This window comes from Akebia trifoliata, chromosome 3 (assembly GCF_017979445.1).
Source record: "Akebia trifoliata isolate Shusen 1 chromosome 3, ASM1797944v1, whole genome shotgun sequence".
NCBI lineage: Eukaryota > Viridiplantae > Streptophyta > Magnoliopsida > Ranunculales > Lardizabalaceae > Akebia > Akebia trifoliata.
In genome coordinates, this window is record NC_141377.1 from 59,432,172 (window position 1) to 59,459,906 (window position 27,735).

Below are 27,735 nucleotides of genomic sequence, written 5' to 3' on the forward strand. Positions count from 1 at the left end.
GACAAGGAGAACATTGAGGTTATTGTTTCATTGATTTTTAAAATAAAATCAAAGTCAAGGACAAATCTTCAATTTGAAAAATTAAGGTGTAATCTCAAATAAATGTAAAGGGTCATGTCATTATTTTTTTTAAAGATAAAAGGGACATTTGTCACGTAAATATATGGATTCCTCAAAAATTTTGAAGCATGGTCCCTTCAAAGTTTACTTGTGTTACAAGTCACAACTTACAAGCTTATACTATGCAACATATAATAAGTTATAGTAACATTTTTATTAAAAAAACAAATCGTAAAATTTGTAAAAACACAGATTTTATTCTTTTCGAACTTTAAAGCTGTGAATTATTCAGAATAGTTAAATAATCCAAAGAATAATACTTTTCTTGGAAAAAAAAATGGAAAATTAATGAATTTTTCAAGAATTAAACGGGAGGAACGCTAACAAGAGTCCAAATCCTCTTGGTAAATGCAATATCCTACAAACCACACATATTAGGTAAGCCAGGATAAATCCCTGTGGATGACTAACGAGGGGGCTTGAATTCACGACTCTCCATTTTTTAAAGGAAGCCGTAACAACTACGCCCTTCATCGCAATGTTACATATAGATTTACTAGAGGATGCTCGTGCCGACACCATGAGTCATTTTGTGCATTTGTTCCTTACACGTTAAAAATTTTATACTCGTTGAAAATCCTTATTCATTGAATATCTATACTCATTGAAAACCAAATGAAACGTATGCTTAACTTATAGAACTACTATTGGCACCCCAAATTTTACTTATTACACCTTAATTAAAAATTAAAACACTCTTCAAACATTACATAGATTTGGTTCAAATTATTATCTCAACTTTACTAAACATTATATCACACGTTCAAACAATTTCAGTAGTTGTTTATAAGTATGATTAGGCTTGTATAAAACCCTAAACCCAAAAATTAGAAATTTGGTGAAAAAACCATATCCCTCTATTTTTCATGTAAAACTAATATTTAAAAATAAATAAATAAATAAGTAAAAATATATATATATATACAATTTGGGCTTGATCCAAGTTTTTGGAACACTTCTTCTTACACTACACAGCCTTCTTTCACAAAACTTTCAGCTCTTCTTTTCCAATAGATTCTGACTTGAATTGTCTCTTCCATACATGAAGATGAAGAATAAGAATCAAAACAAATACTTTCTCAGATCGATTCAAATCAAGAGTTAAAAAATTAACGAAGAAAAATGTAAAAGATTTAGGAAGTGTTGGATAATTATAACAAATAAATCATAACTTTAATGGGTTTCAAAGCCTCTAAATATTTGCAAAATCATTTAGGTCTAACACAAACCTTTAACAATCTACAAAAATTTTATAGAGAGAGAGGGAGGTTGGGTGGTTTCTAGGTAGTTGAGGTAGTTATTAGTAAGGATTGCTTCCAACTCTTGGATCTTCCCAACTAGACAAGTAAATAACAAATTTATCTAGAGAGAGAGAGAGAGAGAGAGGGGTTTTTAGGATTTGAAATATGAAAAAAATGGGTGGTTTCTAGGAAGTTGAGATGATTATTAGTAGAGATTGCTCCCAACTCTTGAATCTTCCCAAGTAGATCTTAAATTGGTAAATATGTTTATTGGGGGGGGGGGGGGGGGGGGGAGGGATAAAGATGTGTTTTATATAATAGACTAGCGGATGCCCGTGCCTACGCCATGAATCATTTCATGTATTTGTTCCTTACACATTGAAAAATTAATTATTTGTAAAAGATCAAAATCTAATTGAATCATATGATTTGATTGAGTGAATTATTAAAGGTAAATCTAAGATTAAAGAATATTTCCAATGCAAATTTAAGATTATAGGTAAATTTAATATTAAAGATGTGTTTTATATAATAGACTAGCGGATGCCCGTGCCTACGTCATGAATCATTTCATGTATTTGTTCCTTACACATTGAAAAATTAATTATTTGTAAAAGATCAAAATCTAATTGAATCATATGATTTGATTGAGTGAATTATTAAAGGTAAATTTAAGATTAAAGAATATTTCCAATGCAAATTTGAATTTAATTTGGTCCAAATTCCTGGTAAGAGGATGAAGATATATACTTGTTTTTTTTTAGTATTACTATTATTATTAATTTCATAGACATAATAACTTTATAAAAATTAGCTTTTGATTATTTAAACTTAAAGAATATTGTCAAACCTAGAGAGTGAGAGTTTCTATTGGTACCCCAACTTCTATTTATTTTTAACCATTCACTTGTTTTATTCATTTCTAATTGGGGTGTAATATTCTCTTTTTAAAATACAATCAAATTACAATCTCATGCCTTTAGAATCACGTTGTGTAGGTCCGAAAATACAATAAAATTGCAATTCATACCCCTATATTCATGGTGGTTAGTTTTCAAGTAATCATGTTGGGTAGCTTTCATAACTGAATCAATTGCAATCCACACCCCTATCCTCATGTTATTATATTTTATATATGAGAAGGAAAAGGATTGCCTGGTTCTAATGAATGAAAATGTAACATGTGGCTTTTGATTAATTTAAGGTTAATCATGGTTAACAAAATAAATCATGAGAGTCAACGCGTTATTATTCTATAACTAATTACCGTCATTAAGATTTGAAATCTTACTAAGTAAGGAAAGTGTTCTTAAAATCTCTAAAATGAGATATGCACATAGTAAGATTTTAAACCTTACCGAGGATCTATTTGCTCAAATGGATTACCACATCAGCAATCTGACAAGGTATCCCTCTAAATTTCATTTAAAAACTTTGATTCATAAAAATAAGATAAAAAATCGTTTGATGGATGGCTACCGAACTTCCAATTAACTCTCATACTTAAAATTAAAGTTCAACAATGAAAAATAATTTTATTTTTCAAAGTTCATAGAAAATTTTCCACTACAACCCTAAAGTGTCAGATCATGTATTTAGATACCATAAAGTGAGACCAAGAACCCTTACTAGCTTAGTAAGGTTAGTGGAACTCTTATATATATTTTTTTCTCCTGGAATCCGGGATCCACCAATCACATGTGGGGAGTGGATCCTCTGTAGCCCATTTCTCGTGTAGCTCTTGTTCTATAGTGCATAGAACACCAGATTAAAGGAAAATACCAACACAACACTATTTGATTCATGGGTTAGATCAATTTGAAAAACAAAAGTACTAAAAAAAAAAAAAAACCTTTTTTTTTTTGGCGTTGATCAAGTATTTGAAAAAGTACAATCATTGTACTCCTATATTTAAACGATCGGATGCAATCATCTTGATGACTTGGCACACCCTCAAACGTTGATATGGGCTACAAAGGGCCACATGAGATTAGTGCTACAAAGGATCTGCTCCCTCACATGTGCCCTCGTGTATTGAACAACATTCTCAATTTACATTATTGCCCTCGTTAGGCTTGATGTGGAATGATGCTAGAGAATACTGTGATGTGATATTCCGTTAGAAAAAAGAATATTTTGATTTTTAAAAACCAAGTGATGATTTCAAACTTGAGAAGTTAAGTTAAAGAAAAATGGAATCAACATACAGAAAATTCTGATTTTTTTTTAGTTGATGATATGATTGGGTGAGAAACATGATTCTTTGTTGGCTATCACGACACATTCTATGGAAAAAATAAGTGATGCTATGACGTATGCAATGACAGGGTTGTTGCTCGTTAAAGACGGAAAACCAAACACATCTAAATTAATTTAAGCCATATAAGAACCTTAGAAACACCAATTTCTCTATCCCTACAATTACAATATCAAACTAAATCCAACAAACACAAATAATCCTAGATAATAATTGATAAAAAAATAAAAAAAAGATGTTTAAAACATGGTACCATCAAACTATTAGAATTTTATCTGTATCTTAGTCTAAGTAACAACAGATATTATATCTACAATTGCAATTTGAGATGGAGGATATAGAAGAAATTTGTATTTACCTGAATAAGAGAAGCAATATGAGTGAGTGAGAAAGAGAGAGAGGCTTTGAAACAGAGAGTGGGGTGATTTTAGGAGGTTTAGGTCATTTTTAGGTAGTTAAGGTGGTTATTTGTAGGGATTGCTCTCAACCCTTAATTCTTTCCCAACTCAATGTTAGTCTAGTAAATATGTTTTTTTTTTTTTTTTTTTTTGGGGGGGGGGGGTGTAATAAAGATGTATTTTATATAATATATTAATTAATTAATATTAGTACCATCTAGTCTTTATTTGGTTAAAAATCTTACGCACCAATCAAAAGGAGTTCATCAAATTTGCCACAATATTACTTGTTTAGTTCATTATTAGTTAGGGTAAAAAGAAATCTTTCTTCTTGAATTTTCATACAGGAGAACTACGTATCATTTCAATCATTAGCTCTCTCTTAAGAAACAAAACCATGTGTATTGGTTAAAAATCTAAATCGTAAGTACCATACACATGGAGTTTCTCTATGTTGCCCCAACATTGCTTGTCTAATCGAACACTAGTTATGAAAAAAAATAAAAAAATCACTTCTTGAATCCTCATATTTGGAGAAACTACGTATTGTTTCAACCATTAAGAAACAAAACCCATTTGTTGCCTCTTACATATTCTATAACAGTGATTTATGGGTGTATTGGGTTCAAAGTACTACAATTGCACCCACCAAGGTGGGGGCTCAACGGTAAGACGTAGCAACAGGGGTTTACTTCTTTCGGTCTTGAGTTCAAAACTGAGTAATTAAAAACTCCCCTGATTAAAATGGAATGTATGTGGGCCCTCAGATAGTTATAGTCTCACCAATGTGAGGATTCTCCCTGAGTCAAAAAAAAAAAGGTACAACAATTGCCAATTCATGAATGAGGTCTTTGGTCCACTGTATCTTAATGGCCTTATTTATTGATAAAAACAACGCGTGGCTTCTCCCTTGCCTTCCATACAAGGGAGGGTGGACCACCATATCTAGGTTATCCTCTTGATGGTCTAATTGCCTACATCCTACCATTTTGGGACACCTTGGGCGTATGCCCTCTTCACATAGGGCCGTCCTTCAAATTTTCCTCAATGCGGTTTGCTCGGTGACGCTTCACGTGTGCCACTTGTTGATGACATGCCCTACCATGTCATTATGCAAAATGGAGCCGTCCATAATGGGGAATACCATGTATGATCCTAAAGCACACCTACAACCCTGTAGCCCAGTCTTAGGTTCGCTTTTGAGTAGTGAATTTGTTACCAAACCTTGTCTCAAACACTAGTAGAACCATAAAACTTAATCAGTAAATCTCTCAAAATTTTGTTGATTTCACTTGAGTTTTCATACCAGAAACAACAAACTTAGGCTAAGAAAAGTGATTGCAACAATTCTACATTTTTTTCCTAGGTGAAACTACAACTTTCTTAAGCGGCTTCAACATAAAAAATATTTTAACTACCTGGCAATGGTTAGAGAAACATCAATCCAACTATTTATTGATGGATATGCCTAAGACATCATGTGATTTGCAAGATGCACATTATCTTTAAAATTGCATTCATGATTCTGGCAACTAATTCTATTCAATCTATCACTTTTACTTTTTTAGACGGCCATGTTTGCTATTATCATCGTCCTTGACTTTAGTTAGATACTCTACTAATAATAATAATAATAAGCTGGAAGCAAAAAATTATAATCATTGCTTTCAAAGTTTTGGGTGCAAATTGATAATATAAAAAAAAAAATTATCACCAAATTCTCCATCTCCAATCTTTGGATGATAGGGTTTACAATTCTAAAAAATGAATCTCGGATTTTCATCAAAACCACATTCAAAACTCTTCTAATAGCTATGCCTTTTTATCTCTCAAAAGGAAAAACAAAAGCATATGACTCGAGAAATAACGTCCCCAAGGGTCAAATTGGCAACCCCATCATCTATGTCGCATCATTGTATAACTATTCTATTTCCACATGCTCAAATAAGGATTTACGCTACAATAGTTCGACAAAGGTTTTTTTTTTCTTTTCTTAATGAAGATTATATAATGGAAGTACTTTTATTTATTCGGTGAGTTATAAGTAGAAGATCTAGGAGTGTCATCACTATTGACTATTGTATCAAATGTCCTTTTCCTCCCGAGCATGGGAGGGAGATGACATATTATGCATATCAAGTATTCTTTTCTTTTGAGGTGCAAGAGGCAGATCAAACTTATCGTGATAGGTATTATCTTCCTTTCAAGTGTGGGAAAGGGATCAAACACACTAGTTCGTGTATCCGAGATTCTGAGTGACAGATTTTCTCAAAATAGTGCAAATTTTGAGGAAATATACAGTTGTATTAAAACTGGGCTCTGTTGTATCCTAAAGACAAGTTCGCCAGCAACCCATTTGCATCTTCGTGTTCAATCGGAGTGGGGGCGTCTGTTGTCTATAAGACAACGTAGATTACTACGTGCCTCAGAGCAATTTAAGTTCAAGTTATATTTTCTAACAGTATCGAATGTTCTATTTTTTCTCAATTAAATGGGGGATTGAATATACTCCGTTAAAATTTATCTTTTTCTCAGATGGAAGAATAGAACATATTCACACCAAATGTTCTCTTACTTTCGACTAAACTTTGAAAGAAAAACTGAAGACATTACCCCCACCATGGTTTCAAATCTCGTTCGAGACCGAGATGACTTGCTTGCATCATTACGGTATCGTTGAGTTATGAGACGAACATCCAACATGAATCATACCATGCATTGTCTTGCATGATATCTAAGTTGAATAAGGTGATATTTTGAAAATCTAAGCCGAATTAAAATTTGATCGAGTTAATTGAGAATTTGTATATATATATATGGACAGCGTTTGATTGACAAAATTGTAGACTACGTTCTAGATAAAGTTTTGTCTTATATGACTAAAAAATTTCAGAATGAATTGATTTTTTGTGAGGATGATCTCTATGGTGAGGAGATCATCCTTATAAAATATCATCTTCTTATAAAACTTTTAAACCAATGAAAATTGGTTACAAACTAATGGTAAAAAATTGACTGTCCAAGATTCTTCAACTTATAAATTAGGTTTAGAAATTTCAGAATGGGCTAATTTTTTTGTAAGGATGATTTCCTCATCATAGAGATCATCCCCACAAAAAAATCAGGTCATTCCAAAACTTTTAGCCCATTTAGAATAAAACACTTTGTCTAGGGAACCTGACCCTATATATATATATGACAACGTTCTTTTGTCAAAATCCTAGTCAAAGTGTTCTGTCCTATATGAGCTAAAAGTTTCAGACTGATCTAAATTTGTAATCTTGTGTCTAAATGTGTTCAACTCTACTCTATTTAAAAAAAAAAATTATAATTATTTGCATATAAATATTATATTATTGGATAATAGTCATGTTGTAGTGACTTTAAAATTCACACTTTGCTCATATAGAGGTGCACATGAAACCACAAATACTTTTCACTCGTTTCTCGATGAAAAGCATCTATGGCTCCGTACACATGTCTACGTTAGTGACATGACGTGTGAAATCGATGTAAATTTTAAAGCCACTCCAATATTTTCCATTAGATAATTGACTTAAATAAATCATTTGCATACAAGACTAGACATGAAACCAAGATTTGAAACCATATATCCCACTAAATGCATGACCACTAATAACCTCCAAAGTGGGAAAAAAAAGGATGAGGATCACATTCCTTTAAAATAGATAGAGTGTCTACTTGGTATGTTTTGATTGGAGTTTATAAAACTTCGTTTAACTTCAATTACGGGCTTCGAATTGGCATTTCCTTCATTTTGAACACTTGGAACCATTTTTGAACTCCAATTGGTCTTACCTTTAAATCACTAATCCTTTCATCTAAAACATTATCTTTGAAGGGACACGATAAGTATTTAAATTATGATACACGAAAAGAGAAAGTTAAAAACTAACATTTACAGAAAAAATGAATACCTATACAATATGTATTCTGGAAGAGATGAATAATGATAGAGATCAGCCTTCAAATCTTTTATCTCCCCTCTATATTTGAAGATATGAACAGTTATGTAGAGGAGTTGTCTTTCATTGTGAAGGAGGGTTGGAGTTTGGTTGGGAGGCCTTCATCTATATGTATTTTAAATGCAATCAAATCGTGCCATGTAGACACAATAAGTTGGTCTAGGAACGGGACACCGTTCTGGATCATGAGTCAAAAATAAAATGTGACTCGTTTGGTAGGAGGATCCACACGCGATTCATCTTCACCTACTGCCTGGGAAAAAAGAAAGACTATATATGAATATTAAAAAGAAACAATAAACAAATGTGGTCATTATTTTTGTGCCTGCTGCCTGCTGGTTGAATTTGAACAGGGCGTTTGGTAACAAGAAGAAGAAGAAAGGGGGTAAAATTGTAGGAAAATAGAAAGAGATGGGGAGATCCATGTATGTGTGGTGGTGGCGGGGACAACATTTTCTCTAAAGAATTATAAAAGTTTCTCTTACATCTCTCAAACGAATTTCCTAGGCATTTTCCGCGTGTCCGTTTAATGGCGGCCTCCTCCTCACCCTCTTTTACAAATAAATCTTCAAAAATATTCGGGTCTAGATCTGCTGCTGGAATCACTGTCTGTGGGTGGTGGCGGTGCAGCTATTCTTTTTGTTATTATTATTTGGTCTCCTCCAATTTCACTTTCTCTGCAGCTTCCGACACCGTACCCACCGCACGTACGAACCCACCACCCCCTTTATATTATTTAACAGCGCCCACCCCCACCCCCACGAGTGGTGGAGAAGTAACAAGCACCAACGCCCATTCGAGAACAATAATAATAATAATAATAATCATAGTTCTCAGCATCTCCGCTCTGTTCCTCATGGCCTTGTTCAAGTTTCTTAGATTCAAGATCAGACGAAGATCCAAACGAGTCGAGGATGTTGTTGATCAGGAGTCTGGGGGTGGTTTGCCCTTGCCCAAGATCACCCACCTTCCTGATCGTCCTGATATTCGGGATGATCTTCTTTCCACAACAACAACAAAGAATAAGACCAATCCTCAATGTCTGCCCAAGAGATTCTCTTGGGAAGAAATTGAAATGCTCACAAAGAATTTCTCTAGTGTGATTGGGGAAGGAGGGTTCAGCACAGTTTATCTTGCTTATTTCTCTGATTCGAGTCTAGGAGCAGTCAAGATCCATAGGAACAGTGAGCGTCTCAATAGACTCTTCAAGCAGGAACTCCAAATCTTGCTCCAAGTCCGACATCACAACATTGTCAACCTTCTTGGCTACTGCGATGAACTTGGTGCGTGTATATTTTCTTGGTGTTTGTTTACAATGTTCTTTCTTTCCTTTGTTCTAAAATTTTCAATTTGTTTAAGAATAATCTATTAATTAATTAATTAATGTTCTGTTGCAGATGAAGGTGCCTTAGTGTTCGATTACATCCCCAATGGAAGTTTACACGAGAAACTCCACCATGGAAATGAAAATGAAAATGGAGGAGGCGGAGACTTGGTGGTGCTTCCATGGAAGAACCGCATGTCAATTGCGTTTCAATTGGCAGTAGCCATCGATTACCTTCACGAGAACTGTGTGCTTCAAATAGTTCACGGTGATATTAAAACTTCAAATGTCCTCCTGGACCAGAATCTCAACTGTAAGCTCTGCGATTTCGGGTTTGCAAAGATGGGTTTTTCTTCAATGGTGATGCCATCATCGATGCTAATGGGGTCTCCAGGTTACATGGATCCTCACTATCTGAGATCGGGAATTGCTTCAAAAAAGAATGACGTTTACAGCTTTGGGGTCATTGTTCTTGAACTCTTAATGGGAATGGAAGCATTCTGCTCAGAAAAAGAGCAGCTTTTGATTACAATAGCGGGGCCAATTCTAAGAGACAGGAACAAGGTGTTGGACATGGTGGATCCTCGACTGAAAGGAGATTTCGATGTCGAGGAAGTTGTAACCATGGCTTCCTTATCCGCACAATGTCTTCAGCGACAGCCCAATCTAAGGCCTTCAATGTCTGATGTGGTGCGGACAATTAGAGCCTTCGTTGATACTGCTCCTCCTGATCCGGTGAAGGATCACCATCGTGTGTTGTAAAATTATTTGTAAATTTCACTCATAAATTTGTTTCATCCGAAAAAGAATACTAACGGAAGGAGGTGTGGGTTGTGAATTGTTATTCTCAAAACAGTGACAGGGGCATACAGAAATTAAAGAGACAAGTAAAGTCAAAACTTTCTTCATTTGTTGAATTTTTAGAGGATTGATGAATGCAGATTGCAGTGTCTAATTATATTAGTTTTGGAGATCTCTCTCCTTCACTGTTTTCCAAAGGGCATCACGGCAGCTTGACTACAGCTAAGACTGTTAATTGAGCCGGCCTGCCTTAAAAAAACAAATTAAAATAAGGGTTCATGGGCGGAGCCAGGATTTTCTTGTAGTGAGGGTAAAGTATGATTCGTTGTATAGTTGAAGAACTTGAATGGTGAGAAAATTATTTGTACTGCAAATGAGGAGGGAGATGAGAGAGTGGGGACAAATGGGACACGTAATTAGTTAAAAATAGAGGGGTGTCTCAAAGTTCTGTGGGGGCAATTGCCCCCCACCAACTCCTTAATAGCTCCACCCCTGCAAGGGTTAATACATTCTTATTGAACCCTTCAGTCGGATTAAAAATAAAAATTCAGCATCAAGGCTGGGTTAGGTTTTAACCATGGCCCTCTTTGGATCTGACCCAACTTGTTACAATGTGTGCATAGTATAGGAAAATGCTGGAGTGAATGTCTTTCAAATTGGGGTGACATGTACTTTTCCTAAGATATGAATGAGAAGCATCCATGATTCCATCCTCACCTCCACATCAGCACAGTGAATAAGAAGTCACTCCAACAGGACTCATACATATATCATGTATTAAATAATATTTCGTTTTAACCATGGATTTTAGCGTTCATCTAGACAAATATTGTTGGATGTTCTTAGAAAAATGTGTAAAGTATTTAAAAGTTTATTTCTTTGGTCTAATTTTGTGAGACATTTTTTTTTTCCAAGGAAAAAGTAGCAAGATTTGTTTTGTTAAATTAATTAATCATATAGACCCTTTGTTCTAAATTTTGGGGTAGAGGTAACCGTGGAATAATAATAATAATAATAATTGGGGGTGTCCATGATAGCATATGAAAAATGAGTAGGAGAACTGCTTTCCTTGGAATAAGCTTTCGTTGAAATTGAATTCACAGCCCAATGATTTATTCACTCCAATAAAATAAGCTTTTTGATAGGTGGGTTTTTTTTCAACAAACATGGGAAAAGTAATAATTTCACAATTATTCATCTAGAAGTCGTATAATTTTCTTTTTAGGTATCATATTTTCATGAGAAATCCATTAATCTATCTACTACCTGTTTTTGTACGCCATAATTATCATAGAGACCCTTAACAAGAAAGCAAAAGAGGGACATCTTGTGTTGTCCATCCTCCACGGCACATGATTTCCTTTATACCCAGCTGTCAAGAAGCATAAAAGTGGTAAGCCATCCCCAAAGTCTAAACGCCAAAGTCTCTCTCTCTTTTCTCCTTTGTAGTCAGTCAGTCAGTCAGTCGGCTTGTCATATATCATTAAATAGGTGAAAGAAAATTGATTAGTGGAGGGATCGACTGCGGCTTTGTGTGGGGACAGAGAATAGGTTTTAAGATTGGTTACAACATGCCATTCCATTAAAATTGAATTAAGTTAAAGGAGGAATGAACACATTTTTTTTTTTATAGGAATCAAAGTGAATGCTTTGGAGAGACTTTATTTAGTTTAGGTGATAAATGTTGGATTTGACCCTCCAGCTTTTGTTCATTGGCAGGCCTTAATCTTCTGACATCATATTCATACTATATCCCTTACTCACACGCCAACTTCTTTTTCTTTTTTTCTTTTTTTTTTTTAATTTCCACTTATAACAAAGGAGCTATACTTTGATACATTTCGTCTCTTCAAAGGTTAGATGCGTCCGTCCCACTTCCTTTTAGCATGTTTTTATTCATAGCTCCTTAGTATATTTTTATTATATTCCAGTTACATTCCGTTCCACTCTCTTTCCTTTTTTGTTTAGATATCTATTTGTTAGATATTACATTTAGGATTTAATATCAGCCTAATTAAATAATTCTTGAAGTTGTTTGAATGTGTTATGATGTTCTGTAATGTTGAGGTAATAACTCGAATCAAAACTTAGAAGGGTTGGCTCAATAGCAATTTCAGACCGATAATCAATTAATGTTTGTAGGTTGTGAGTTCAATATTTAGTATGAGCATAAATTTCTCAGGGGCCACCTCACTTACTTGGTGCAGGTGATGTGTGAGCATTGCATGTGCCCCGAGACTAGTCGTTGGACAAGACAATGGTCTATGGACTGGGCAAAACCCATATATGGGACTGATTTGTTGTCTACAGGGATACCCAGTTATCAAAAACTAAAAGATTGAACCAAGTTTTTATAGTGTTTGAATGGTATGATTTAATCTTTAATTAGGATGTGATGAATAATTGAAGAAATTGGGGTTTAATTAGTAAAAGTGGGGTGCCAATAGCAACTCCATTGGAAAAACCAAGCCAAATTTAGATGTAGGTCCACTAAAAATCCATGGTGTTGTCCATCTTACATAAAATAAGACAAAAAATTTAATATTTTCATTCAAGAATCCCCAACAATGATGAGTGGCCTCTTGATTTACCCTGTTGCGAGTTGAGAACTTTTTGTGGGTCAAGGCATGCAATTGTAGGAATTAGTCCAATGGAATACTCTACATTATTTAAAAAAAAAAAAAAAAAAAACATTTCCCTTGATGCCTAATTGGTGATTTCTATTATCCATGGGAAATAATAGGTTCAGAGGCCTCGTCACAAACTTTTTTGTAAACTGAATTCAGAAAGAAATTGGTTGACTAGGTGGAGAAACCACTCACAATAATAAATCGTGCCCACTCGGCGATTTCTATCATCCATAGGAGAGAATAGGTTCCTATTTCCCAACTTATCATTAAAACTAGTTAAGGCAGTACATGCCCAATTGAGATTAAGCTTTTATTGATGTAAATATTTTCTAAAACTTAAGAGGTTTTACTTTGTCTTACTACTTATATGAGTCAAGTTAAACATGTCTTTTGGAATTGGTCAATTGTTATGAATCACATGCTATATAGAAAATAACAGGATTGGTCGGGAGCTCACGTCATTGGACAATCTATAGCATTCTTAAATTTTTCTAAAAATAGATTTTTCTAGTTATTTATATTTTTGTGCCTATGATATTGAAAGATTCAACAACAAGTGTAAGAACCTTAAGCGTTTGGCTCAGGGTGGATGAGAGCTTATTTTGTGGAAGAAAGATCATAGAATTCAAAAAATATTAAGAACAAACAATAAATGGAAGGTTTCTTAAAATCTACAGGATCCTAATTAGAACGAGCCTGTTAAACCAATCTAGAAGGAGATTAACTTAAGAAAGAATTAAGATTAACAATGGAATCATCAAGATAAAGATGGAAAAATCTTAATCTAATTGGGAGACATGCTCAAGATTTTCAAAAAAGGAAGTTACAAATGTGAGAAGAACTCTGTATATCTATAAATGCTTGTATCAACTAGGGGTGTCAATGGATAGCCGAAATCCGAATTTGAATTCGAAAAATCGGATATTATCCGAAATTTTCAGATATCGGATTCGGATTCGGATGTCATTTTAACATTCGAATGAGTTTCGGATACGAATTCGGATATCGCAATATCCGAATCGATAATATCCGCTCCGATAATAATACATATATTATATATTTATGTTTTACAACAAAACCTTATATATGTAAATATATAGTCTATGTATTCGTGTTATACAACAAAACGTGTTTCAAATCTTTATCTTCTCAAAACGACATTCATCTCTAAACACCAGACGACGTTAATGGTGGTGGGTTTCCATTTGATTGAACTCCGTTAGCACCATTTTCTCCGGCCGGTGAGCATTAGGTACCTACTCTCTCTCTCTCTCCCCGATTTGAACCAATCGGAGTGGTTTTTTGAAGGAAATATGTGGGTTTCAAGTTCAACTGTGCGAACTCCGACACGTCTACTCCGTCCGGCGAGCATTCAGGTACATACTCTCTCTCTCTCTACGATCTAAACCCGCCGGAGTGATTTTTCAGATGAAATCCGTGGGTTTTGACTGTGCGAATTTCGATCGGTTGGATATTATCGGATATCCGATATATATTTTCGGATTCGAATTCGAATGTTTGATAGAGATATCCGATCGGATTCGAATTCGAATTCGGATAGTATTTTTTTTTCGGATATAGCAGTATCCGATCGGATACCTATCCGTTGACAGCCCTAGTATCAACACCAAGGTAAATGACTATTTTTTCGCGTTCTAATTCACCCCCCCCCCCCTCTTTTTTTATACTGACTTGATTGTTGGACAATCTTAATTTGGGAAACCTTCTTAGATTGGAGACATGTGGTTGAGAACAAGAGGGAGATTGTCCTCAAGAATCAAGAAAAAGGTCTAGGGGTGGGGTAATATCTCTTTACCTACAGTACTTGACCAAGTCATTGATGATTTTGCAAACGACAAACATTCTGACATGGGATCAAAGAGACAATACCAGAATACATTGTATCCACCATACCAGGTCATGAGGTCCCAAGTCTCGATATCCAATACAAGTCAAATACCCAAAAAAATAAAAAAAAATAAAACCAAGATCCTACGAATAAAAAGACCCATTAACTAAAAAATCGTGGCATAGACATCCTCCAACATGTGCCTTAAGACATGCTTCGGACCATCCCGAGGGATGAGGTCATACGCCATGAGTGATTGAAGAAAATTGTTATCGGGAAACACACGGTCCAAAATGATATAAATTTGATGCATATTAGAACATGAAGGAAAATAATCTAAAGATTCGACGCCATAATCCACAATGAAGTGCCAATGAGTTGCGAGATAAGAACAAGAACCAAGAGAGTCACCTAGTGACTAGAGTTAATTGTGCATAATTACATGGGTTCACCTTTATAATTGACAAACAAACAAAATTCAACATGTATCTAGACATGCAAAGAGGTAATCTCGAGACGAAATGTCACGTCATTGATTTAGGATCTAGATTTTCCTAAATCTCAAATGTGAAGCGAAAAATGAAAAAAAATCAAAATCAAAATCTTCAAAGCTTAAATACGATGTTGATTTCTTTCAAATAATTCCGATAGAATTTTCTAAAAAAATTGGACGCATGAAAAATTTTCATCAATAGAAATATACTTGTATGATCAAAATCCATATATTCACTGTATTCTAACCACCATATCATAACGAATATATGTTATTTAAAAAAAACATAACTATAATTACAACCCAAAAGTGTACATACATCAATTACACATCTCATATCGATCAACAATTGTTCACGTCATAACCATTAACTCTCATACTCTAGACATATACATACAAGAATACACAACACACATGGTACTAATAAATATAAGGAAGTCAAAAAATATACACAACTAATTTCATTAAATTCCAATCTTAACTCATATATAATAGAAATAATATTCATCATCCTGATCTTATAATCCTTTTATATAATATTCTCAATGATAAAAAGGCATTTTGATAGTTGAGACATCTATAATATTTTATTGGTAGGGTGAGTAACAGGGAAGTTACTATATAGTAAACTCACAATTTAAATTAATAGTCCTAATATGAATAGATAAACAAGCTAATCTATTATTAAATATATATTTTTAAATAAATAAATAAGACGAATAACACTCGAAACAGACTAATCTTTAATAAAACAATAACAAAATATTTTTATCTCATAATAAAATAAAATAAAATAAACATAAACATGTCATAAGAATATCAATTCTCGTGATGTATTTAATAAGAATGACGAGGTACACGACTGATACAAAAGTATCGATCTATATATCAATGCTTCAATACTTAACTAACGTGGAACTCATCGTTAATTTTTAATTTTATGATAATCTAACAATTTACTATAATTGGTTGACCGTATTTCCGATTCAGGTTAGTCGCTGATCCCTAATGCAGATCAATCATTTGACTACTATAGACTGTAAATAATCATTTGACAAGCCAATTTCATCGTACCTCTGTAGTATGCATGTGTTCTCAATCAATCTAGTCATCTACAAACTATCTTTACAGTACAATTTATTATTTTTCAATAAAAATAAAATAATAATTTCTCAAATAATAGATATAATAATATTCTCAAGAGGTATCTTATACTACTATAAAGAATATCAAACTCCTATTATTCTAAATTAATTAGTTGCTTCCGAAAAAAATTACCGATTAATCTTATAGGCATTCATTACCCCTTTAATAGATAGCAAAATAATAATTATATTTTTTAAAATTCATTTAAAATAAATTAAAATAAATTTGCAAGTGTGATAACATTCATAGATATTCTAGAATTATAAACATGTAATACTATATCGAAAGTAATATATTATAAAGTAGTAAATATGCAGGTACACCGTCCCACAGTTACCATTCTAATGACATCTCATGCTCTATTACATAGTAATAAAAATACTATAAACTTGAAAATTCCTTAACACAAGTACATGCAATCAAAAATCTCATTTTTGATTCCAACCAATTGAGAATCCCATTCTCGATTCTAAACAATCGACACATCCATTATCAATTTCAAATTAAACTTTAACATTTCATTTTTTTAAAATAAATTATCACCCAATGAAAATATACTTTCAAAATAGAACATCTTAACAATTTTTAAAATGAACACTCTACGAAAATTACTATGAAAATCAATTTGTTTTAAATTGATTTTCTAGTTATACTAATTCAAATTCATTTATTTTTATTTCATGATATTAAAATATCTAAGAAAAGATATAAAACAAATTATTCTATAATTCGTTATATGAATTTTAAATTTAAATCATAATAAATTTGAAACTAATTATCAAAATTGAAATAAAATATATTTAATTGAAAACTATACTATGAATTTGAAATTATAAGTTTCCTACCTTCGAAACTAGATTTTACGCGTCCCTACGACATTAAAATAATTTTTCTAGTTAATTCCCTCGACCATTCGATAAAATAATCTAATGACTAAGTAAATCTCGACATCGTGAATATTTTGTTCATCAATATCAAATCTTAATTTACATCCGAAATACGTTTAAATCTCGATCGAAGATAACGTACACAAATCTACTATTAAAATCCACTCGTCTTTGTTTCTCTTTCGCAATATGAATGAACATCAACTTATATTATAATGTATAATAATATAATATATTATATTATAATATATAAAAAGAATACACCTGGGTATCTAATATGTTAACATATTTATAACTTATAATATATTATAATATTATATAATAATATTTATATTTATATTAATTACACCTTACCCTTTAACACTTCAATAATTTCAAATGTATCCCTCTTATATAAATAATTATAATTAAACCTAATTTATAAAAATATTTATTTTAATATTTTAATAAAAAAAAATGATTAAATAATATATATTTTTTCTATATATTTTTCTTCTCTCCGTTATGTCCGTTACATTAGATGAATTCGAACTGTGTATCTCAAATTTTTAAAATTTCCTATCGATTATTTTCTATTAATCAAAATACTCCTTATGTCCTAAGTTCTTTTGATAAAGTTAATATTTTCGTAACTTATCTTATTAAATTCGGATTTAAACGTACTTACAATCTAAACTATATTTTTCGATACTTTTGAACTCAACGATAACATTCGTTTTACCAAAAGAACTTATAAAATTTTGAATTTTATCTAGTTTGATTAAATATTCTAATTCTTCAATCATAATCATAATAAGACTCCTCGAATTGTACATTTCATTTTTCAAATTCTTTTCCTAAAAAATTCATATTTTAGATCGACAATATCATAATTTATTTTTAATATATATATATTTTTAAATTAAATAAAAAACAGGTCAATATAATTACCTCAATTCCTTGATATACATAATAATTTAGTAACATTACACGTAACATCCGAGCACGTGTACAAGACAAGATGTATGATGTAGTATTTTTAAAATCGAATCTATGAATGTAATTATTTTATTTAACATTTTTGAGTTGAATCAATAGTTATTGATTTGACTCGACAGTCAATGGACATCCCAATCTAATTGAGTTTTAAAACTATGGTTTTAGTATTTTGGGTTGGATAAATCCTATTTTTATGCTTATATTTAACATCTTAAATAAAACACATGGGGTTGTCTCATCTGTTTGGGTGATGCTGCACAATTGAAAGACCTACAATTGAAAATTCCAAATCACAGACCATGTGACGACAGCCTAGATCTGTGACTATATATGACTGACTGAAAGTCACCATCACGTTCACATATGAACACGTAACATTCTGCTTTCTCACTTTTCCTAATTCTTTTAGGAGGGATTTACCTGCCAGACCTATCTATTGTAATTTTATTACATAAACTCCCTTGCTTTTTAAGTTTGTTATTGAACAAACCCTACTTCTATAAATCAGGTTAGCATGATTAACTTTGTAAGATTTTAAATCTTATCAAGGGTCTGTGGTGCCATAGGGGTTTAAAATGAATGACTATTGAACTTCCAAATTTAAAACTAGAATTAATAGTGAAAATTAACTCTTTTTTTTTTCTCTCAAATTTTTTTTATTTAAAAATTCTTAGAATTTTGTCCTTTGTAATCTTATGGCATGAGATCATGTTTTTAATGATACAAATTGATGTTGTTAGCCCCATTCCAAGGTTTGTTAAAAAACAAATTAATGGCATCATTTTGAATTTTATGACTTGGATTTCCCTTGCGGATAACAAATGGGAGCAACAAACTACAAAAAGTGATGTTTGACTTTTTGAAATAAGTTAGGTCTGGCTAGTTCTTTTAATTTAACTTAAGCGCAATCAATTGCCTTGTAGTTCTAAAAGGCCCACCTCCCCTAACCCATCCTTTATTATCTTGCTTCCCATACTAGGCTTTATTGAAAGTAATCAATTTCCTCCTCTTGAATCCACCAGTCACAGCTATCCAATCTTCATCATTGAATAATGAATAATGATGTTTCTTAAATGAGGTCTTCAGTTTTGATATTATATATATATACACTTGAAGGTTTTCCTCTATATTTGGGATACCCTTATATTTTTTAAATTGATGAAATAAGTCCTTGACCTTGGTCTTTATGTGAAGAATCATGGTCCATTTAATTAGAGTTTAAAACACATCCGATTGCTAACCAATAGATAGGGCATCTACCCAAACCGTTCCTTTCTTTGGTTAGTAGCCCAATGTTTTTTAAACTTCAATTAGACTGTGTCACACAAACGTAAGGGTGCACATTGGATTGGGTAAATCCGATAACCGAAGCAATCTGAAACCTTTTGGATGGGATTGGTTCGGATTGAACATGGTTTGATTTTGGTGCGGATTGTAAAAAAAAAAATCTGATTATTTTGGTTCGATTCCAGATTAGGGGTATGATAGAATCAAACCAATCCAAGAATAGAACTAATCCGAAATATCTATTAATATATATATATATATATATAAAATCCTTTCTTAGTTTCATTATTCTACTATCTATTTCTCTCTTCTTTAAGTTTGAAGAAAACCTAAGCATCGTTCGTCTCTCTCACCTCGCACTCGCCACCTTGCCACCTCATTAGAAAACGAAGAGATAACCCATCTCTCTCTCTCAACTATTTTAGTAAGTTACGAAAAGGTAAATCATCAAAGTCTTCAACTTTATCTCATCTGTTTTTTTCTAACAAAAAACTCATAAATAAATATAAAAAAATGTATACAAATCTCTCTCTCAACTATCAAATGGATTTACCCATTTATGGAAAAAATTTCTCAAAAAGTTTGATTCCTTATTTTTTTACGAGAATCTTTATGTCGTGTTTGTTAGATGAAATATACTATACAAACCTAGACTTGGATTGTTAATCTACCATTTATGGATTAGTTTCCTCATTAATCCATCAAAAATACCAATTTTAAAATTATAATTTTTTTTTAGTTTCATATGCCTTCTTCTAATTTTCAATTTATACAAATTTTAGTCAAAATTTAATCATAAAATCATTTTCATTTTAAAAATAGGCATTATTTATGATCTGATCCAAAGGATTCATCTTTTGAAAGAAAAAATATTAATTTTTCTATTTTGAAAGTATGGGAACCGAAAACCGATCTGAACCAAGGTTGGTTTGGATTGGTTCGGTTCTATAGGGTAATTGGATTGGTTCGGTTCCAAATTTGTAAAACAGATTATGTTTGGTTCGGTTCCAATTTTGCCAAATTTCGAACCAATCCGAACCATGTGCACCCCTACATAGACGTATACACGATATGAGTCATGCTGGGTTAACATTGGGATTTACTACAATTCTCACATTTTTGACATGGGGTGTGCACATAACCATAGATGTGTTCCTTGAGATACGAGTAAAAAGCATTTACAGTTATTTGTGCACATTCACGTCAAAAATGTGACATATACACGATATGAATCATGTTGGGTTAACATTGGGATTTACTACGATTCTCACATTTTTGACATAGGATGTGCGCATAACCATAGATGTGTTCCATGAGATACGAGTAAAAAGCATTTACGGTAATTTGTACACCTTCACGTCAAAAATGTGAGAATCGTAGTAAATCCAATGTCACCCTAGCATTAGTGATTAGATATATTGTTCCTATCTATAGGAACCAATGACTGGTGGTATTGCAACTCTTGTAAGAAATAAATATAAGATTATTATTTTTAAATAACTTTCAACATCTTATTATGTACGAGTTTTTGAGCATCAAAGTCTTGGGTAACCTCTTATTATGTGTTTGTTTCACACTTTTAAGATTGAGAACCGGCTTGGTGTTGAGAAGAACTGATGGTGGATATTTTTAGACTTTTAACACTAATGAGCATCTCTGGATTTTGAAATTAAAGCAAACTAATTTCTTATTTTACATATATATATATATATATATATATATATATATATATATATATATGGGGGGCGTTCAATGGCAAACTTTTTAGCAAACTTTTTGGCAAAACATTTTTCAAAACATGAGTTAGAAGCTTTGGAATGGGCTGATTTTTGGTGAGGATGATCTCTACGGTGAGGAGATCATCCTCACCAAAAATCAGCTCATTCCAAAACTTCTAACACCATCAAAAATAGTTTACAAAAAATGGACGGTCCACGATTTTTCAACTGGTAAACATGGGTTAGAAGTTTTGGAATGGGCTGATTTTTGGTGAGGATGATCTACTCACCGTAGAGATCATCCTCACCAAAAATCAGCCCAATCCAAAACCTCTAACCCATGTTTTGAAAAATGTTTTGCCAAAAAGTTTGCTAAAAAGTTTGCCCTTGAACGCTACCTTATATATATATATATATATATACTTCATGGGGACGTTGGAATTCTCCAATACTTTTTTTTTTTTCCTAATAATACACTTCTTTGTTTTGCCTTTTAGTGAAAAAGACAAAGGTTTATTGATCTTTTATATAATAAATGCTTGTTTACATAATAAATGTTAAGCATTTAAGTATTTTGAATTAAATATAATTTTTTGTAGTAAATGATTGGGCAATCAATGCCAACATAATAAATGCATTTATTAATGACACAATAAATATATTATTATTTAAAAGACTAATATGCCCTTGTCTTTTTTACTAAAAGACAAAACGAGGAAAGGTATTGTTGAACAAATAAGTGTTGGTCATATCTAATATTTGTTTTCCTAATTTTGATAATTTAATCTTAGATAAGTTCAAGTTAAACTATGTCTTGTTATGAATATTATATTTAATCTTTTTTCATATGGGTGCAGTGTTTGGAAAGGGGTTCTTAAAGGGAGTGAAGATTTCGAAGGAGGGATTAGATTCAAAGCGGGTTCGGGAGATAGAATTAGATTTTGGTAGGATAGTTGGTGCGATACATCGCCTCTGCCAACTCAATTTCCGTCTCTCTACACTTGTTCTATTAAGAAGAACCGCTCTATTCAGCAGTGTTTGGTTCGCAACGAGTCTGGCCCTACTTGGGACTTGGGATTCAGGAGAAACTTTAATGACTGGGAGTTAACTCAGGTGACATCTCTCCTTGATCTTCTACATACGTCTAACCTCAACGACAACAAACAGGATAACTGGGAATGGACAAGGGCTAAGGATTTGAGATTTTCTGTCAGGTCTTTCTTTAAATGGCTTTCTTTCGAAGCTGAGCAACCCTTATTGGGCTCAATCACTTGGTCCAGGTTAGTTCCGTCTAAAATATCTTTTTTTGTTTGGTTGGCCGCCCTTGGTAAGATTCTTACGTTGGATAATTTGATTGTGCGGGGTTGGATCATTCCCAATGGCTGTCCATTATGCTTGAGTGATGGAGAATCTGTTGATCATACTTTAGTCCATTGTTCTTTTTCTTATAATATTTGGTCAATCTTCCTTGGTATGTTCGGTATGAACTGGGTCCTCCCTCGTAAGTTTTCTTCGGTGTTAGTTGAATGGACCAATAACGCTTTCCACATTAGAAAAAGGATCCTATGGGCTATGCTTCCCTCGGCTATTGCTTGGGGAGTCTGGAACGAGAGAAACAACAGAGTGTTCAACAACAAGAGCAGTACCACTCTAACAAGATTCTTGGAAATTTTTGGTCTGTTATACATTTGGTCGAAGCAGAATATAGAGTTCGCGGGGACTACCTTCGACGATTTTGTTTTTAGATGGGACTTTTTATGTAATCAGTGATGTTGTTTTTGTTTTTTCTTTGATTTGCTGCTTTTTGCTTGTTGTTTGTTCTTGAGGCTCTCTCGGCCTCTCTCTTTGTAGTTCTCCTTCTTTTGCTCAATACATTATACTTTTCAAAAAAAAATATTATATTTAATCTTTTGATTTCGTCTTATTAAATCTAATCACAAAATTCAAATTTAATATTTGGATTTAATAGATTTCGTCTTCTGATCCAACAACATTAAATTGGTGATTGGATCGAGATAACAAAAAGATAAATAAACTAATGAGATGAATTGTTCTTGGTGGAATCGACCGATCTAATCATTTGCATTGTGATTTTATATCTTGTTTATATTTGCTAATTTAAAGTTAGTTTAGTTTTCTTAGTTACTTATAAATTTTCATTGTTTTAAGTTGTAAACTGTGGACCAACGTTGTCTCTGTGGATCAATTCTTGCTTGCCAAGGCTTATTATTTTGTTCTTTATTTTTATTGATAATCTGCAATGAACAAATTGACGCCGTTGCCGGTAGGGGCGGAGCTAGTAAGGAGCTGGTGGGGGCAATTGCCCTCACAAAACTTTGAGACACCCCTATATTTTCAACTAATTACATGCCCCATTTGTTCTCAGTCCCTCACCTCTCTCCCCATTTGCCCCCACATCCTCACCTCCCTCCAATTTTTGCCCCCTCCCTTCAATTTTTTGTTGATGACATTGCCTCTTGACCGGGCCTTCTCATATACTAATTGGAAATGACCTAAAGATCATTTTCTTCAACTTTTAACCAAAAACCTCTGAATTTCTCCATAAAACCATTCATCTTCTAGTTCTTCAACTATACAACTAACTATAATTTGCCCCCACTACAAGAATATCCTGCCACTGCCCCTGGTTGCTGGGGATAACGGTTTGATCCAATTTTTTTTTTTACAAAATTTGATTAGGATTTTTCGACAAATCCGTATTTTATTTTTTCAAAAATATTTAAATATTTTTTATTTTGATTCTCAATCTGCCAGGAGAAATAAACAATAAAAATAAAAATAAAAATAAAAATTCGAATCTAGCAAAATTTTACCATAGTGCCTTGGTCTTCGGGTGACAGAGTGAAACCTCGAGATCCGCACTCGTGTCTTTTTTAGAAATCTCCTGCACTGTTAAGAATCGAATACAATACATTATTTTTAATTTTCTAACTTCGGATTTGTCTATTGTTTTCAAGAGGAGGATTTGACATGGGAAAACACGACAAATTTTATTCGATCATTAAGATCTGATTCTTCAACAAAAAAACACCATTCTCTTTTATCTTCTTTTCTTTTCTTTTCTTAGATCAAACTTATAGTAGATTTTCTTTTAATTGTAAATAAATTTTAAACTTTTGAACTTATCAAAGAACACTCAAAGTGTAATAGCTTTAGGGAATGACGACAATGGGGCGTAACTGTCTCGACTCCTCAAATTTATACACCGAAATTGGTGTCGGTGGTTCAAATTGACTCAACTAGTTCATCTCCCATCTAGAACGGGAGGTAAGACTCGAACACCCACGAAACTACTGTCAGTGGGTTTCTGTACTGCTTTTGTTTGAGTAGTCCTGCACAATTGGATTTGCACCTAGTAAGGAGAACACCTTACAAGGATGATACCATAAGATAAAAATCGAATTTTATCACCGATCTCTTGCCCTGTTAGGTTAATTGAATCCACATAATAGTCCAAAATAATTAAAAGTAGATAAACTTAACTTTAGGTCCCATCGAGTTCAATAGGCAAAACTAGTCTAAGTTACACCAATTGCACTTCTTGATTAAGGTCAATGCCTAAGCAAAATCTTGCTTCGCTGTGCCTTTTTGTATGAGAGGAATATATTACATCTATTCGAGACGAGAAAGTGATTTAAAAGTACCCTTACTCAGCATTGTGCACCACCCCCATTTGGGGATTGAATTGTTTGACTTTGATTTCAGATAACTGGATTGGAGGCTTAGATTATTTTTTTAAAACAGTTAGGAATTGTCTAAAGTTAGGCACCCGACCTTGGTCCAGTCTTTTCTTTGTGTGATTTTTGGTTTGCTTATGTGTGCGAATGTTTGATAGGTAAAAGTAGAGATAGAAACTCTTGTTTTCAAGGATGAATTGGTGGCCTGCATGCCACGGAATAGATCAAGTCTCAGCAGTGCTTCAGATGAGAAGGCCAGGTTAGAGTAGGTGATATTTCCACTGTTTTCTAGTTTCCTTAGAGCAACACTGGTTGTTCTTTGTGCAAGTTTATGATCCATTTTGAACTTTAAATTAGGCGATTAAGAAGCAGCGGGAGATGGCTGCCGCAGCCCGCAACCAAAGAGGAAGAGAAGAAGCAGCTAAAGCTGCTGCCGTTGTTCATGTGCAGGCGAAATGGAATGCTAACAAAAGTCAGGGAAAGGGCAAAGTAAAATAAGGGTCTCTGACACCCTCTAACAAAGGATCTTTGAAGTAAACAGAAACAATAGATACTTCTTTTATTTCATGTGGGTCATGTAGTTAACCGAATCTTCCAAGATCATAAATATTTTAGTTGCAGATTAATAGTGAGATCTGAGTGGAATTTGCACCACCAACCGATCAATTAAATGATTGTTGATTCCTTTTGGTGCTTACTGATCAATTTCTTGATAAAAGAGTACGAAAAGGAACAACATTAAGTCCTAGACAAAGCAATACTCAGCACTTGGAGAATATAGATAACTTTCCTTCACAATTATGAGTGATAATGTAAGACCAGAAGAGAGTGAAGCTTAACAGAGATAATACAAATAATTTGAAACTAAAATATTTGAAGCAAAAATTAACTAAAAGAAAGTTCTGTCTTCTAACTTAGGAAAATGATGAAATCCTCATAACCAAATAATAAATAAAATATTTAAACTTTAAAGCTATTCATGAAAATCACCTTCAATCAATAAGATTAAAAGAAAAAAAAATCATCAAAATCAGCTTTATAGGAAAAAAAAAGGCAAATGCCTTTGCTAGAAATTATGTGTACTACTGTTACCAGGTCGTAAGAAAGAAAGAATTCAAAAATGATTTCTCCAAATAAACTAACAAAGAAATGTTTATATGGGATTATCAAAAAGAAACTCTCTTCAATGTCTACATGGAATTGATTCCCAATGGAAGCAAACGAACTTAATGGAAATCAATGGTCAGAACAACCTCCAAACAACATTTTTCAAATTACAGATATAAAAACTATATTTGTTGTTCAAACAATTTCAAAGTGAGCTAAATTATAGATAAACCCTAATTTCAGATTCTACAGTAATTGAAGACTACAGAACCAAAAGCCTTACAAATACTAAGAAATATGGATTCAAAATCACACAAAAAACACAGAAACGATAGATCCGTGAAGAATCTCTAGAGATAAAACAGAGATTACTACATATGGGAAAACATCTCTAACCTTAAGAAGAAGTTTGAGGTAGAATTCGTCCGATTTGCTTTGTTTTCTTGCTATTGCCTCCAGCGACTAGATCTATACCCTGCAAGTGCAATACTACAAATAAAAACTTTCTGACATCAAAAACCCTAATTGAAGATGAAGAAAAGAAGATTAGAGACTTTTCACTGATAAAACCTTGAAGAACTCGAAATAGTCTTGAAGCTGGAATTACCAGATCTTATTGTCTAGAAACCACAAAGCTGGAATTATCAGGTCGAAATCGAGATGAAGATGAGAACCAAAGATCACAATGGGGCTTCGTTAGGGTTTGAGAACCAAATATCAGAAGCCAGCTTTGAAATCGAAGATGAGACGCTAGTGGGATTTTGAAATCCCCAACTTACTTAAAAAAGAAGATAAAAAGAAGGCTACTATTGGCACCCCAACTTAAAATCCCCAATTACTTAAATTATTAAGCACACTCTAATTAATGATTGAAACACACCATTTAAGCATTACAAAAGTACGGTTCGGATTATTAAAAAGCACTATAAAACATTCAAACAACTTCAACGTTTGTTTACTATTACGATTAGGCCCATAAATCTAACAAATAGAAATCTAGAAGAAGAGAGTTTCTATTGGCACGCCAACTTTTACTTATTTTCATCCATTGACATTTTTTATTCTAATCAGGTGTGGTAAGTAAATGTTGGGGTCTCAATAGTAGTTCTCAAAAACCACTCTTGGAAAGATGAAAAACCAGAAAAAAGAAAGAAAAACAAAAAAACCAACTCTCTAGACTCGCACCATTAGGATCCAAAAATTTAACAAACCCATCATCAATAACTTATTTTACTACAGTATCCTTAACATTTTAAGAACACTGGTGACTTCTTTGCAGATTGTATCACCAAGCAAACTTGATACGATCTCCTATCTCCTTCACTTGTATTTTCTCTCATATTTGTGTATTATTTAATTCAGCCTAGCCCATTGTTTAGGTCCTAGATCATGAAGAAGTCAGTTCTTGACTTCTTAATTTCTTTTGTTTGTGTAACAACAAGAAGAAAAAATGTGAAAAGTTTTCACTACAATTGCTTATGGCTTTGACTCCATGCTAAAGCCCAACAGAGGCCGTTGCAAATAATTGAGCCCGTAACGAAGTTGTCATTGGCCCTTTTTGTTGGTTCATTATGGGCCATTGGCTATTGTATCAGTACTCTAGATTAAAATCCATTAGATTTTGGTGTAGCCTAAATCGTTCGTAGCCCAATCAAAGTCTATCTGAGTTGAGTGTATTGCTTCTCATTTTCTACACCATCATTCTAAGAATCAGAAACATATTTTCCGTCATCTCTCTCAAACAACAATCAAGTTTAATCAACGACATGCAATTGCATCCATATTCGGTAATAAACAAGTAGTGATATCTAGTAA

At 33.1% G+C, this 27,735-nt stretch overlaps 1 protein-coding gene and 1 long non-coding RNA gene across 4 annotated transcripts; one reads left to right on the forward strand and one right to left on the reverse strand.

Moving 5' to 3' along the window:
• Positions 1-7,042: 7,042 nt before the first annotated feature.
• LOC147408462 (uncharacterized) lies at positions 7,043-27,236 on the reverse strand. Of its 3 annotated transcripts, none has more exons than XR_015177108.1 (3): positions 26,491-26,937; positions 23,950-26,395; positions 7,043-8,255 (listed from the first exon to the last, which is right to left on the reverse strand). It is a non-coding gene; the product is annotated as an uncharacterized LOC147408462 (long non-coding RNA). The 3 variants fall into 3 exon arrangements; XR_015177109.1 differs by lacking the exon at positions 7,043-8,255 and adding an exon at positions 14,009-20,447 and having other exon boundaries at positions 26,491-26,938; XR_015177107.1 differs by lacking the exon at positions 7,043-8,255 and having other exon boundaries at positions 22,891-26,395; positions 26,491-27,236.
• Positions 8,272-10,234, forward strand: LOC147408463 (salt tolerance receptor-like cytoplasmic kinase 1). Its single transcript, XM_086437491.1, has 2 exons — positions 8,272-9,285; positions 9,400-10,234. Exons 1-2 carry the CDS (start codon positions 8,532-8,534, stop codon positions 10,086-10,088), a joined length of 1,443 nt encoding a protein of 480 aa, XP_086293617.1. The 5' UTR covers positions 8,272-8,531; the 3' UTR covers positions 10,089-10,234.
• Positions 27,237-27,735: the final 499 nt, after the last annotated feature.